Genomic DNA, 13430 nt, shown 5'->3' on the forward strand with positions numbered 1-13430 from the left:
TCTCCAGCAGATCTTCCTGACCCAGGGACTGAACCTGGGTTTCCTGCATTGTAGGCAGATGGCTTTACTGTCTGAGCCACCTGGGAACTGGTATGATGATGGCACAAAACAGAAACACAGATCAGTAGAACAGGACAGAAAACCCAGAAATAAACCAACTTACTTAGAGTCAATTATTCTATAACAAAGGAGGAAAGAATATAGAATGAAGAAGTCTCTTTAATAAGTGATGCTGGGATAAATGGATAGTTACATGAAAAAGAATGCAATTCCAACATTCTCTAACACCACATACAAAAGTAAACTCAAAATGTCTTAAACATCTAAATGCAAGACCAGACACTACAAAATTCATAGTGGAAAACAAATGCAAAACACTGACATAAATGTCAGCAAAATTTTTTTGAATCTATCTCTTAGTCATGGTAATAAAAGCAAAATCAAACAAATGAGACCTAATTAAATTTAAAACCTTTTTGCAGAGCAAAGGAAACCAAAAAAAGAACAAAAATTCAACTTTTGGACTAGGAGACTATATATGCAAATGACCACGGACTTGATGGACCTGAGTCTGAGTGAACTCCGGGAGATGGTGACGGACAGGGAGGCCTGGCACGCTGCGATTCATGGGATCGCAAAGAGTCGGACAGGACTGAGCGAATGACCAGAACTGAACCGAACTGATAAGGGATTTATATCCAAAATATACAAACAGTTCATACAGCTTAATATCAAAACAAACAAACAAACAACCCAATCAAAAACTGGGCAGAAGATCAAAACAGATACTTCTCCAAAGGAGACAAACAGATGGCCCACAGTCACCTGAAAAGATGTTTGACGTCTCTACTTATCAGACAAGTGCAAATCAAAACCACAAAAATGTATCACCTCACACTGGTCAGAATGATCACCATCAAAGTTTACAAACGATAAATGTTTGAGACGGTGTGGAGAAAAGAGAACCCTCCTACACTGTTGGAAGGAACATAAATTGGTACTGCCACTTTGGAGAATAGCATGGAGGTTCCATAAAGAACTAAAAACAGAGCTGTCACATGAACCAGCAATTCCAATCCTGGGCATATATCCAGAAAGGATGAAAACTAATTCAAAATGATACATGCACCCCAATATTTTTAGTAGCACTATTTATACCAGCCAAAACACAGCAGCAACCTAAATGTTCACTGACAGACAAAGGGATAAAGAATATGTGGTACATATATACAAGGGAATATTGTGAAGTGAAAGTAGCTCAGCCATGTCCAGCTCTTTAAGACCCCATGACCTGCAGCTGCCAGCCTCCCCTTCCCATGAAATTTTCCAGGCAAGAACACTGGAGTGGGTTGCCACCTCCATAGCATAAAACACAATGAAGTAACGCCTTCTGCAGCAATATAGACAGACTTAGGGATTATTCTAAGTGAAATCAGACAGAGAAAGACAAATATCATAGGATATTATATGTTGAACTGAAATAAATGGTACAAATGAACTTATTCACAAAATAAACTCACCAGAATGAAAAACAAACTAATGGTTACCAAAGGGGATAGTACAGGATGGTGATGGGGGCAGGAAAGGGAGAGATAAATTAGGAGTCTGTATATTTACAAACTAATGTATATAGAAAATAGATAAAACAACAAGAACTTACGATATAGCTCAGGGAACTATACTGAGTATCTTGTAAACAGCTGTATACCTGAAACACAAAATTGTAAATTAACTATACTTAAAAAGTGGAGAAAGAAATGGCAATCCACTCCAGTATTCTTGCCTGGAGAAACCCAGGGACAGAGGAGCCTGCTGGGCTCCCATCTGCGGGGTTGCACAGAGTCAGACATGGCTGACGTGACTTAGCAGCAGAAGCAGCAGCATACCTAAAAAGAATGGTTAAAACAAAAACAGCTCTTGCAGAGATGTTCAAAAGATGTTTCACAAGGGTGTAAAAGCTACTAAATGGGGGAAGTAGTCTATGAAACAAGACATGTTGACAAAACTGAATACCCACCAGCAAAAGAATTTACTTGGAACATTATCTTACACTACAGACAAAAACGAACTCAAAATGGTTCAAAGACCTAAACCTAAGTCCCACGTGTATAAAACTCCTAGAAGTAAACGTGCAGGAAATGTTTCTGGAAATTGGACCCACAAATGATTTACCAGAAATAACACCAAAAGCAGAGGCCACAAAATAAAACCAGATATTAATAAATTGAACTATATCAAAATTATAAACTACTCTGCATTAAAGTGCAGGGAGTTTGAAAAGACAATCAACAGTAAAAGAGAAAATATGTGGAAATCATACATCTGATACTAAGTGAATACAAAGAATATATAAAGAATTTTAAGAGAGACTGATCACCAGTTCCACCATAGGGACCATTCCCCAATCAACCATCCAATGCATTGCAAATACAAAACAGAAACACTAACAGTAACACAGAAATTTGAATTCAATGATAAAATTAAAAAATACCTACAATACACAGAACAACAGTGCAGCCAATAGCTTCATAGATATGAGAATGTGAACTTGGACAAAGTTGTCCCGGGATAAATTCCCATACCATTTACAGAGGCTAAAATATATGGTCCTTGATCCACATCAACAACACTGTCATGGTGCCCTTGACAGAGTCTCCAAAGCCAGAAAATAACCTGGAAAGATGTATCAGGCTCTCATGACATGTTCTCTCTCATAACCCTAGAACATACTGACTACTCTACTGGATAGCTTCAAGTGGTGACTTTGTACAGAGCAAGAAAATAACATTAGGAATAGTGTCTCCATCACAGTTTTCTGTTACCTACTAAATCCACTACACAAGACTCACCAGAGGCTGCCAATAAAACATAGGTGGATTATCACAGCAAGGAAACCAGATAAAATTTCAGACCCTCAGATATATATTTCAAAGACACTGAAGAGGTAAAATGATACAAAGTAAGGAGAATGGAACATCAGGAACAGTTGACATTCCCAGACGGGGTAGAGCAGCACAAGAGTAAAACTAATACAACATGAAGGTCAGACATTACAGCATCTTGAGATGGGACAAGAGCCTGCGAGATTCACATGTGCTCTCCTCGTAGGATCTACAATCAAAAAGACGATCTCTCTACCCACTCTTATATTTTCCTAAGTAACAACCACAGAGGATGCAATCCACGAACTTGTCCCACTCCTAAACAGAAAAAACCAGCCCTTTGAGATACTCATTTTTCTTTATATGTTGGTAGTTTTGGCTATTTTACATCACTCTCCACTGTCCAGAGCTTTTTCTCAGGCTCCAATGTGGAGATAATATTCAGATCAGACACAGAAATTCTGGGACTCCCCTGGTGATCCAGTGGTTAAGACTCTGCATTTCCAATGCAGTGGGTGCAGGTTTGATCCTCATTCAGGGAACTAAGATCCCACAAGCAGAATGGTGCAGCCAAAAAAAAGTAAACAAGCAAGCAAAAACAAACAAGTAGATATTCAGCGTTATCAGAAGTAAGAAATCTAAAGTGCTGTGGATTTTTCTAAACACTGAGCCAAAAGTCAAAAGGTAGAAATTAGGAAATCAGGTTTTTTGGTATTTCTTTTAACATTTGCTACTGAGCTTTGCAGACAACCTCAGATATGACATGAAACAGACACAGCATCTGAAAAGGGTCAGTTTAACCTGATGAACCTGTGTCATGGCTGAGTCACCAGAACTCTCAGATTAAAGACATCAGGGCCTCCTAAGGGGCACACAGGGAAAATGCAGATACCCAAGGGCAGCTCTGGAAGGAAGTCATCCTCACCCACAGACAGCAGGTTCCTATAGGTCTCCAGCATCACGTCCCTGTACAAGGCCCTCTGAGCAGGATCCAGGAATTCCCACTCCTCCTGAGTGAATTCGATGGCCACATCCTCAGAGGTCAGTCGTTCCTGAAATGAAACCACATGTCACCAAAAGGGCCATGAAAAGTTCTCATTTTCATGAAAAAGAGAAAGGGTGGTAAGGGGCAAGGATTGACTTGGTTGAAGTATGTGTTCTAACAGACCCCTGCAGGGGTATCTGGAGAAAGTATGGATCTCTAATTTTAATTTCTTATGCTTTTTCCTAAGACCTCATGAGATCTTCCAATTAATATGGATTTTTCATCATTGTTCAAAATCCATGGAATATATAAAAATAAAGCTCAACACTGTATTGGCTATACAGAAGTGTCAGATATTATGTTCTACCCAGTGAGTGCAATTCATTATCTTGATGAGGTACAGCATGAGTGGTGTCTTCAGAGATGACAAAGTCCACGGCACTTTTAATGTAAAGGTCAAAATTTTCAGGTATGATGTTGATAACAGCAGCAAGGACCAAAAGTGTCTGAGGGCTTCCTGTTGCCCAAAATTACTGTAGTATTACTCTAAACATTAAATAAGTACTTTACAGGCAAGAACCTGTCATCAATATAATAGCTCATTAAAGAACCATCTGTTCCCACCTTAGAGAAGAAAACCTGTGTCACAGACACTCTGAGAAACTCGACTCAGATCAAGAAGGGAAATGTTACATGAAGCACCTGAACTCAGAAGCTTGGGCTCAGCAACTGAAGCTTAAGCATCTAACAGTTAATACAGACAACATTAAAAGTCCTTTGACAGAGGGCTCCTAAAGAAAACTTGAAAGAAGTCCAAGGTGAGCCTCCTCCCTGCCCCTCTGTCTTCTCTGCAGGGGGAACAGCTCTCGGGCCTCGGGCCTTCCTCCCCTGAAAATGAACACCTGTGCCAAATTAGTCTCTACCCTCTCCCTGATTGAGAGAACCTCCCCCCTGTTGAGTGATCACTGTCCACAGTGGTGGTGAACGACTGGAAACACTGACCGATGAGAGCCACAGCAGCTTGGTAGTCCCAGGTCCCTGGTACCATCTCACTTATTCCTAGCCACAGCTTCCAAACCAGTGCCATTTCAAAGCACTCTGACACAGCAGCCAAGTTTCCTGGAGCTGGAGCTGCCACAGCAAGGTTAGCTGGCTCCAGGGCTGGAAGTGGGACTGTGTTTGGGAGCTTCATCACTGTTATGCTAGGAACCCTTCTCTGAAACAGTAGCTCTTCTACGCCATGGGCTTGGCCCTCTCAAAGGCCATGGGGCTCTTTTGCCTGAGGGTGGTCTAGCTCATCTTCTTCACGAAGTGAAGGAGCTGTTTCCATCTCCCACAGTTCTTTCTCCTGTGTCGGCCCAGTATGTTCCCTTTCCTGGAACTCCCCAGGCAGCCTGGGGAAAGTGGTGAGCTCAGGGTTTGACAGAAGGAAAACAAATAAATATTGTATTAATGTGGAAAAAAAAAAGTCCAAGGTGAACAATGTGGAATGGCATGAAAGGTCATTATAGACGTGGATATAGAAACACAGCTGTTAGTAATTTACTACTTAAAACACTAACAGGATTGCTTAGAAAATTTCAAGGCCACAGATTATACTGATAACATAATTTCAACTGAAAAAAAAAGGTGATATGCAGTTTTTAAATCATGATGTCTTCTATTAAACCACAGACTTGCACATGCATGCATACTTATCTATAAAAAATTAACTGACATGAGAGGATTCATCTTTTGGCAGATTTTTTGGACAATTTTATATCATCCTTTTATTCACATGTATTTCAGCATCCTTCAGATGATAAACATGTATCCTTCGTACTCAGCTGAGTTTGTCAACAGGATTCTATACTAGGCTACCAAAAAACTGGTAAAAATATTAAAAAAGAAATACTTGAACTCAATTGATAATAAAATTACCATATACAAAGATACAATTTTATCCATTTAAATTTACACAGCAAGGCATTAACAGAAGCCAAAGACTTTGCTTTTTTTTCATTAATAAAAGTGATTTGAAATTAGAAGAGTCATTAGATTAGTCATTAGATAGTCAAAAGAATTATCACAACAGCAAAGTAAAAAAAACTTCTCGGAGAATTAAAAATCATGGCAAAAAATAATATGGAAAAAAATACAGTTATTAAGCAAGACTATCTGAAGAAACATCATGATAGGAAGGGAACATTCAATACATTCCTTCTGAAATTACAGTGGCACGAAAGGAGCTGTCCAGGGTGCCTGTCTTTCACCACCATACGATGCACAGGAGCAGGGGCCACTAGAAGTAAGAAGAGGTAAAACACAGGGCAAGAGACACAGAGTTTGTCAGAGAGTTGAAACAGGTGGTACTCACAAACCTAAGGACATGGAAAGGTGAACAGTGAAAGGATGGAAAAAGACAGTCCATCCTAAAGAGAGCAGGGGAGACTGTTATATCAGACAAAACAAACTTTAGAAAAAAAAAAAGTGCAATGAGATAAATATTATATAATGATAAAACGGTCAATTTACTAAAAAGCTGTAACAAGTAAAAAAATATATATATCTAACATTAGATCTCTCAGAAAAATGAAGCAAACGTTGAAAAGGCATGTACAGATCACACGGCCCAACAAAAGCAGAAAACACATGTATCTCAAGGACACAGAAAACATTCTTTATGAGAGACCACATGTTAGGCGAAAATTAACCATTTTAAGAGACTGATACCATAAAAGTATCTTTCCTAACAACAACGAAATAAACACAAGAAAAAAAGAAAATTCCTCAAATGTGAACATTAAACAACTCATTCTTACACCACAAAAGGGGCTAAGAAAAAAATCACATGGAAATTTTAAAATACATGGATGAAAACGAAAAGACAACATTACAAAATGTATAACACAGAGAGACCACTGTACTAAAAGGAAAGTGTGAAAGGTTAAATGCTTACATTAAAAAAGAGAAAAGATCTTAAACCTGAAATCTATTTTTAGACCTCTAGGAGGTAGAAAACGGAAAACAAACTAAACTCAAGTTTAGCAGAAGGAAACATGTAAATAAGAAAGATTAAACCAGAGATACAATAGAAAGTAGAAAAATATAAAATATCAACAAACCAAGAGTTGATGTTTTAAAAAAACTGTATAGGAAAACCCCCACCTAGACTAAAGACAAGAGAAAAAACTAAAAACAGATATGAAACAGGAGTGATTACAACTGAAAAGAAAGTTTCTAAAGATAAGGAACTACTATGACCAATAATGCCTATAAATGACAGTATATAGGAGATACTGGCAAATTCTTAGAAACATACAAACTATTTTACTTATCAAGAAACAAAAAAATTGAGAAGTTTTGAAAGTGAAAGTGTTAGCCACTCAATCGTGTCTGATTCTTTGTGACCTCATGCACTGTAGCCCACAAGGCTCCTCTGTCCATGGAATTTCTCCAGACAAGAATATTGGACTAGACAGCCATTCCTTTCTCCAGGGAATCTTCCAACCCAGGGACAGAACCTGGGTCTCCCACAATGCAGGCAGACTCTTTATGATTTGAGCCATCAGGGAAGCCCATTATAACTAGAGAGATTTAAAAAGTGGTGAGAAACCTCTAAGAAAAATACAGGACCAAATTATACCAAACATTTACAGAAGAATTACCACCAATCCTGCTAATTCTATGGAGCAAGCATGATTCTAATAGTTTGCTGATTTCCCAAAGACACAAGAAAGGAAAACTAGAAACCAATACCCCTGATGAATACTGATGCAAAATTAAAATACTTGCAAACCAACTTCAACACATATTAAAAAGATCTGGAGAAACAGACACAGAGAACAGATGGAGGGGGAAGGGGAGGAAGGAGAGGGTGAGATGTACGGAGAGAGTAACATGGAAACTTACATTACCATATATAAAGTAGAGAGCCAATGCGAACTTGCTGACTGACTCAGGGAACTCAAACAGGGGCTCCAAACAACCTACAGGGGTGGGATAGGGAAGAAGATGGGAGGGAGGGGACATATGTATACCTATGGCTGATTCATGTTGGTATTAGGCAGAAAACAACAACTTCTGTAAAGCAATTATCCTTCAATTAAAATAAATAAATAAAAAGATCTGACACCATGACCAAGTGGATTTTATTCATGTAAGGCAAGGAGAAGTCAACATACAAAAATCAATTAATATGACACACTACATTCAGAGATTAAAGGGGAAAAAAACCAGGATCATCTCGATGCAGGAAAAAAAAACATTCGACAACAATTTGACAACCTTTCAAGATGGAACACTCAACGAACTACAAACAATAAATTATACCAACATCAACATAACAAATGCCATTATGAAAAGAGCACAGCAATGGGGAAATAATGAAAGCTTTTCCTCTGAGGTCAAGAAGGCGGCAAGGACGCACACTCTGCACTACACTTCAACAAAGCACTGAAATCCTTAGAGCAATTAGATGAGAAAAGGAAATCAAAGGTCCCCAAATTGAAAAAGAAGTAAATGTATCTTCTTTCCCACATGACAAAGTTTCATCAGTAAAAATCATAAAGATTACAAAAGAAACATGTAATATCAAAAAAGATTCTTTAATAACCACACAAAGGGTCAATCAACCAATTAACTCATTATGAAAACTGTCATGGCAATCTTTGTAGAAGCAGAATAAAACATCATGAAAGTCACAGAACTATTCAAAGAGCAAACAGCAAAACTCTTGAAGAAGGAAGATGGAAGTCTTTCTATTTCAACACCTATTACAAGGTAATCAAGGTGATGTGGTACTCGTATAAAAACAGATAAATAAACCGACTGAACAGAACACAGTACTCAGAAATAATTCTTTGTGTATATATATATGTAAGGTATATTCACAAGGATGTCAAGATACACACAAGGGAAAGGACAGGCTCAATAGATCTGATTCCCAGATTTTACCAGCTATTGTGCATACTAACACCTGACTTCCATGTGCAGTTTCCTTACCCTGGTTGACAGAGCAGACAGAGCAGACAGCGCATCCAGATAGACCCTAAGCAATCCCCGCTGCCCAACAGCACAGAGACCCCAGCTCCAACCCGTGGGTGAGAAGCCCTGCCCTGGATGGTGCCCAGGGGAGCCTCCTCACAAGGGCCAGGTCACCGGGTCATGGGGAGACGGGATCTAAGTGGAGACTACAGGGCCTGAGGGAAGGCCTCGGGTGAGTGTGCATGTACAGGAGTCACACAGGACACTCCAGAATCAGACACGATTAGTGAGTCCAGAGAAGGGCATTTCAGGAAGGACAGACTAAATATGACCTTACCTGAGAAAGAGCCATGCCTCACTACTTTTCTTTCCTCTTCCTTAACTTCAGGGCTTCCTCAGGCAACACGAGTCTTCAGAGGCCTATCATGAAAGTGGAAAACATGCTGTTTAATGTTTACAGTCAACACATCCCCTTGCTGAGCCTCAACCACACACACAGGGAAGCCCTCACCATGAGGAACAGACAGGCCCCTGTGGCCACTGTCTCAGAAGGGACTCAGGACAGTCAACTTCCGCAGAGAGACCAACATGGGACTTTCCCACACTTTCCCTCTGATCACATTCCCCTCCTGCTGAGGCCTCATGTACACAGCAGCAGGAGGCACCTCCACAGACCAGGCCATCTCCTTCAGGTCACACAGCAGGCCCTGATCCATCCCCACTCAGAACAGAGCACCCCCTCCTCAGCCCAGATCTCAGCCCTCAGGACTGGGAGGACTCAAGAGTCCTGATGCTCAGTGAGGGATCCAGACTGGAATCAACTGGCCATCTTAAACATTCTCAAGCTGTGGACCAACACAAACTACCTGAAGGGGAATCTCTGGTCAGAGGGTACAAAACTTGTGTGCCGGAGCCGCGTTACGCATTACTGACAAAATGGAGGCACGGCCCCAACCCCCTCTCCTTATCCCGCAGGCACGGACTCAGGATGAAGGAGTTAGGTCTTGTGATTCTGACTTTTTTCCGTTCCTCGGTTGAGTTGACTGAAAAGAATCTTAAGGTGCTTACTGTCCTTGAGAGGAGCAGAAGGCACAAAGCCTTCTGCAGTTGTGCCCAGAGAATCCATAAAGTTAACCATTGATATTTGTTCAAGGGTCTTTACAAAGAGTGTTCCAGGATGATCATGTAGGCTGCAGCTTGAGGCCTTGGGAAGGACTGTCATCTGAGACCTATTTGTGAGGGAAATGTTTATGGCAAAGAAGGTTTGCTGAATTTAGGGTTTAGGAATAATTAAGAATAGTTAGAAGCTAAAAACTTAAGGAATGTGGTAGTGCTAGCATGTTTTACTATATCTTATACAGATTAGGAATTTCAGAGATACTAATAGCTGCTGCTGCTGCTGCTAACTCGCTTCAGTCGTGTCTGACTCTGTGCGACCCCATAGACAGCAGCCCACCAGGCTCTGCCGTCCCTGGGATTCTCCAGGCAAGAACACTGGAGTGGATTGACATTTCCTTCTCCAATGCATGAAAGTGAAAAGTGAAAGTGAAGTCACTGAGTCATGTCCAACTCTCAGCGACCTCATGGACTGCAGCCTACCAGGCTCCTCCGTCCATGGGATTTTCCAGGCAAGAGTACTAGGCTGGGGTGCCATTGCCTTCTCCTTATTAATAGCTATAAGTCTTTTTAGGAGATAGTGAGCTTAGGATGCTAAGGGCAAACAGAATTTAGAAAGATAAGAAACAAACTGAGGACTGTGGTATGCAGCCCAGAAATAAGCATGAGTTACAATGTAATCACAAGTTAAAGTAACCAGGATTCTGACAGAATTGCTGAAGCAGAAACTCTGTTTGAAGAGCAACAATGTTTTATGGAGACAATAAATCTGGGTGAGGAGAAACTGTAAATGCCAAACCTCTGACCTAATGCTTTTGTCAAAGTATAAAAGAGAACCTGAAGCTTGAAATAAACATGCAGTCCCGAACCTTCCATCAGAGGCTGCATCATTCTCCACCAACACCGCTCATCTCTTCAGGCTGATTCCCTGGCTGCTGGAGCTGGACTCTGGCAAAATCCATCATCAGTGAAACGTGAAGCCTGGACTGAGCACCACTGAGAGGAGAAAAGCACCCCCCAATTCTCTTTTTCTTTCCCAGCCTTACTAAGGTGTAACTAACAAAAATGGTATAAACGTACTGTGTACAAAGTGATCATGTGATAGACTCATACACTGAATAATTATTATAGTCGAGGAAGTTACACTTCCACCTATGACTACACTGTATTATTTCTCTCTGGGCAAATTTCAAGGATATAGGAACACTACCGGCAGCAGGCAGCACCTCAGATCCCCAGAACTCACTTATTTTACAGCAGAAATCTCCACTCTTCCACTACCAGTGCCCATTGCCCCTCCACCCCTCTCCTGGTAAAGCCTCATTACTCGATGGCTCTATGAGCTTGACAAGTCTAGTTTCCACACAGGGTCTGTCCTCCTTTGTCAGGCTTATTTAACTTGGCATAATATTCTCTAGGTTCATTCATTCTGGCATACATGCAGGATTCTTGATTTTTATATTTATATACAGAGAAAAAATAGTTCATGAATATACAGTATATAATAAATATTGCTATACCACACTTTTGTAACCTACTCTTTTGTCAAGAGACATCTGGGCTGTATCTATGCCTTGGCTACTGCAAATCCAGTCACACTCGTGGGACTGTGGACATATCCCTGAAAAACTGATTGTTTTTACTATGGATATCTGTCAGAAATGGGTTTCACAGACTGTAGGCCTGTTCTATATTAATTTGTTAAGGAACTTCCATTTTATTTTCCAACATAGCAGTACCATTTACATTACTACCAACAGTGCAGTTAAGATTCCGTGTTTTCTGTACTGTGCCTGTGTGTGTGCTTATTTTGGGAGGGACAGGAGTGGATAACACAGAACCCAGCCTGGCAGCAAGACAGTTGCAGCTGCATCTTCTAGAGGACAAGCCTCCAGGCTGCAGATCACTGCGGCATTGCTGCCCTCTTGATTTTTCGGAGCCATCCTCCCCTATGTCACAGAACTTTATGACTCTTCTCGGGTTGGGCACAGAGATCCCTACCCAGCAGGACCACCTCATAACAAGCATTCTGTGATCTTAACCTTAGTACTCCTATTTTCCCAGCAGGACTCAAACAAACTTACAAACGTTCATGGTGTCCAACAGAGTGTCCACAGAGCCCCTATGAGCCTCTAATGCTCTTATACAAACACAAAGCATTCCAAGCCCTGATAGCTCATGCATGACGCAAAATACAAAAGAGGACACCAAGGATCCACAGACACAAGACACCATATTTTCATTTACAGAGAGTGATCCAGGTCAAACATCGAAATCTCCAAAGACTATGAAAAAAAGGGATAATTCCAATGATGCACATGGCCCACTGAGACCTCAGCATCTTCCAAGGAAACACTCCAGATTCTCTTGGTATTTTCCCAAATGCACATGAATCTTTCTGCACCAGCAACCCCAAGTACACAATGATATGAAAGTTGATGCAAAAAATGACCTGAGATTTTCCGTTACTCTACGGTGCCTGCCTGCTAAAAGAGCCAACAAAAGCCAGGGACTGGAATGGATGCTGGGGGCACCTGCTAGAACCCGCCTCTCAAGCCCAAGGCTCCCATCCTCCTGCACCCACAGGTGCCTGCGGGCTCAGCCCAGGCCACAGTTCTAACAGTGGAAAAGACTTCTCTTGGCTCATTCCACGTCCTTCATTGTTGCTCACGCGTGGTCACACAAGTTGTCAAATCAAACCCGTGCAGGCACACGTCAGCCTCAGCACTGCTGTCCTGGGGAACACGAGCTCAGGCAGTAGAACCTTAAACCACTCCATGCAGGCTCTCCAACAAACCCGCTTCCAGTTGCTCCAGCCTGAATGGAGACATTCTCTTCCAAAAGATCCACACACCCCTTGTCCCTGCAACTACACTGGGGATGGGTGCACGCTCCATTCACTGGGCTCACCTTGATGCCCCCAAGTACTGCCACAAGCCTCCTGCAGACCCCACCAGGCTCCCTCCACTTTCCCCATTTGTCTACCTCTCCTCCCTGCATGGCTGGACTAAGCAAGACTAAAGCACACAGGGGTCTCCTGGCAAAGGGGATCACAAGAGGAGTGCCCACGAGCTACCACCCAAAGGGCACTGCACATGCAGTATGAAAATCAAGAGACTGGCCCTCCTGCGAAAGTCTACCACCACCTGGGGACATTATGGAGTCCACGTACAAAGGCATTTGAGATGAGGAAGTCTCAAAGCAAGGGTCTCCAGGTCTCACTCTCTCCTGTTTTCTCCACTCACACCTACCTGGAAGATATTCTAGCTCTTGTGGGGAGCAGGGGGCAGTATCTCCTTCCTGCCCCATTAGGTTTTGGATTTCTGCTCATCCTCAGTGCACTGCAATCACAACGCTGACACGGAGCACATGAACTCCTAGATAGCAAAGCTGCTGTCCACGATGGTGACTGGTCCCTGGATGGACAGAGCTTAGATCTGGGGGCTGCAGAGGATGAAACCCAGCAGACTAAACATGGGGAC

General features: G+C 41.7%; 2 protein-coding genes and 1 pseudogene across 11 annotated transcripts in view; 1 reads left to right on the top strand and 2 right to left on the bottom strand.

Annotated features, from left to right (window-relative positions):
* The window catches only part of LOC138419220 (zinc finger protein 665-like), a 127776-nt gene that overhangs the window by 104695 nt on the left and 9651 nt on the right, over positions 1 to 13430 (bottom strand). The gene's annotated exons all lie outside the window — the stretch shown is intronic.
* The window catches only part of LOC138419223 (zinc finger protein 665-like), a 33031-nt gene that overhangs the window by 9871 nt on the left and 9730 nt on the right, over positions 1 to 13430 (bottom strand). For 4 of the 10 annotated variants that reach the window (XM_069551782.1, XM_069551784.1, XM_069551783.1 and 1 more), the window contains 3 exons: positions 9170 to 9252; positions 3808 to 3934; positions 1661 to 1708 (listed from right to left, as the gene is read on the bottom strand). Coding sequence is in view for 6 of the 10 variants with exons in the window: in XM_069551778.1 (XP_069407879.1) it covers positions 3808 to 3934; positions 9170 to 9184 (142 nt within the window). In the remaining 4 variants the exon portion in view is untranslated. Of the gene's footprint in view, positions 1 to 1660; positions 1709 to 3807; positions 3935 to 9169; positions 9253 to 10817; positions 10897 to 13430 lie in introns of all 10 variants that reach the window. The other 6 variants (XM_069551777.1, XM_069551775.1, XM_069551779.1 and 3 more) reach the window with 2 other exon arrangements.
* Positions 4762 to 5161, top strand: LOC138418528 (ATP synthase F(0) complex subunit C2, mitochondrial pseudogene; annotated as a pseudogene).

The sequence above is a fragment of the Ovis canadensis genome, chromosome 14 (genome assembly GCF_042477335.2).
Source record: "Ovis canadensis isolate MfBH-ARS-UI-01 breed Bighorn chromosome 14, ARS-UI_OviCan_v2, whole genome shotgun sequence".
NCBI classification, from domain to species: domain Eukaryota; kingdom Metazoa; phylum Chordata; class Mammalia; order Artiodactyla; family Bovidae; genus Ovis; species Ovis canadensis.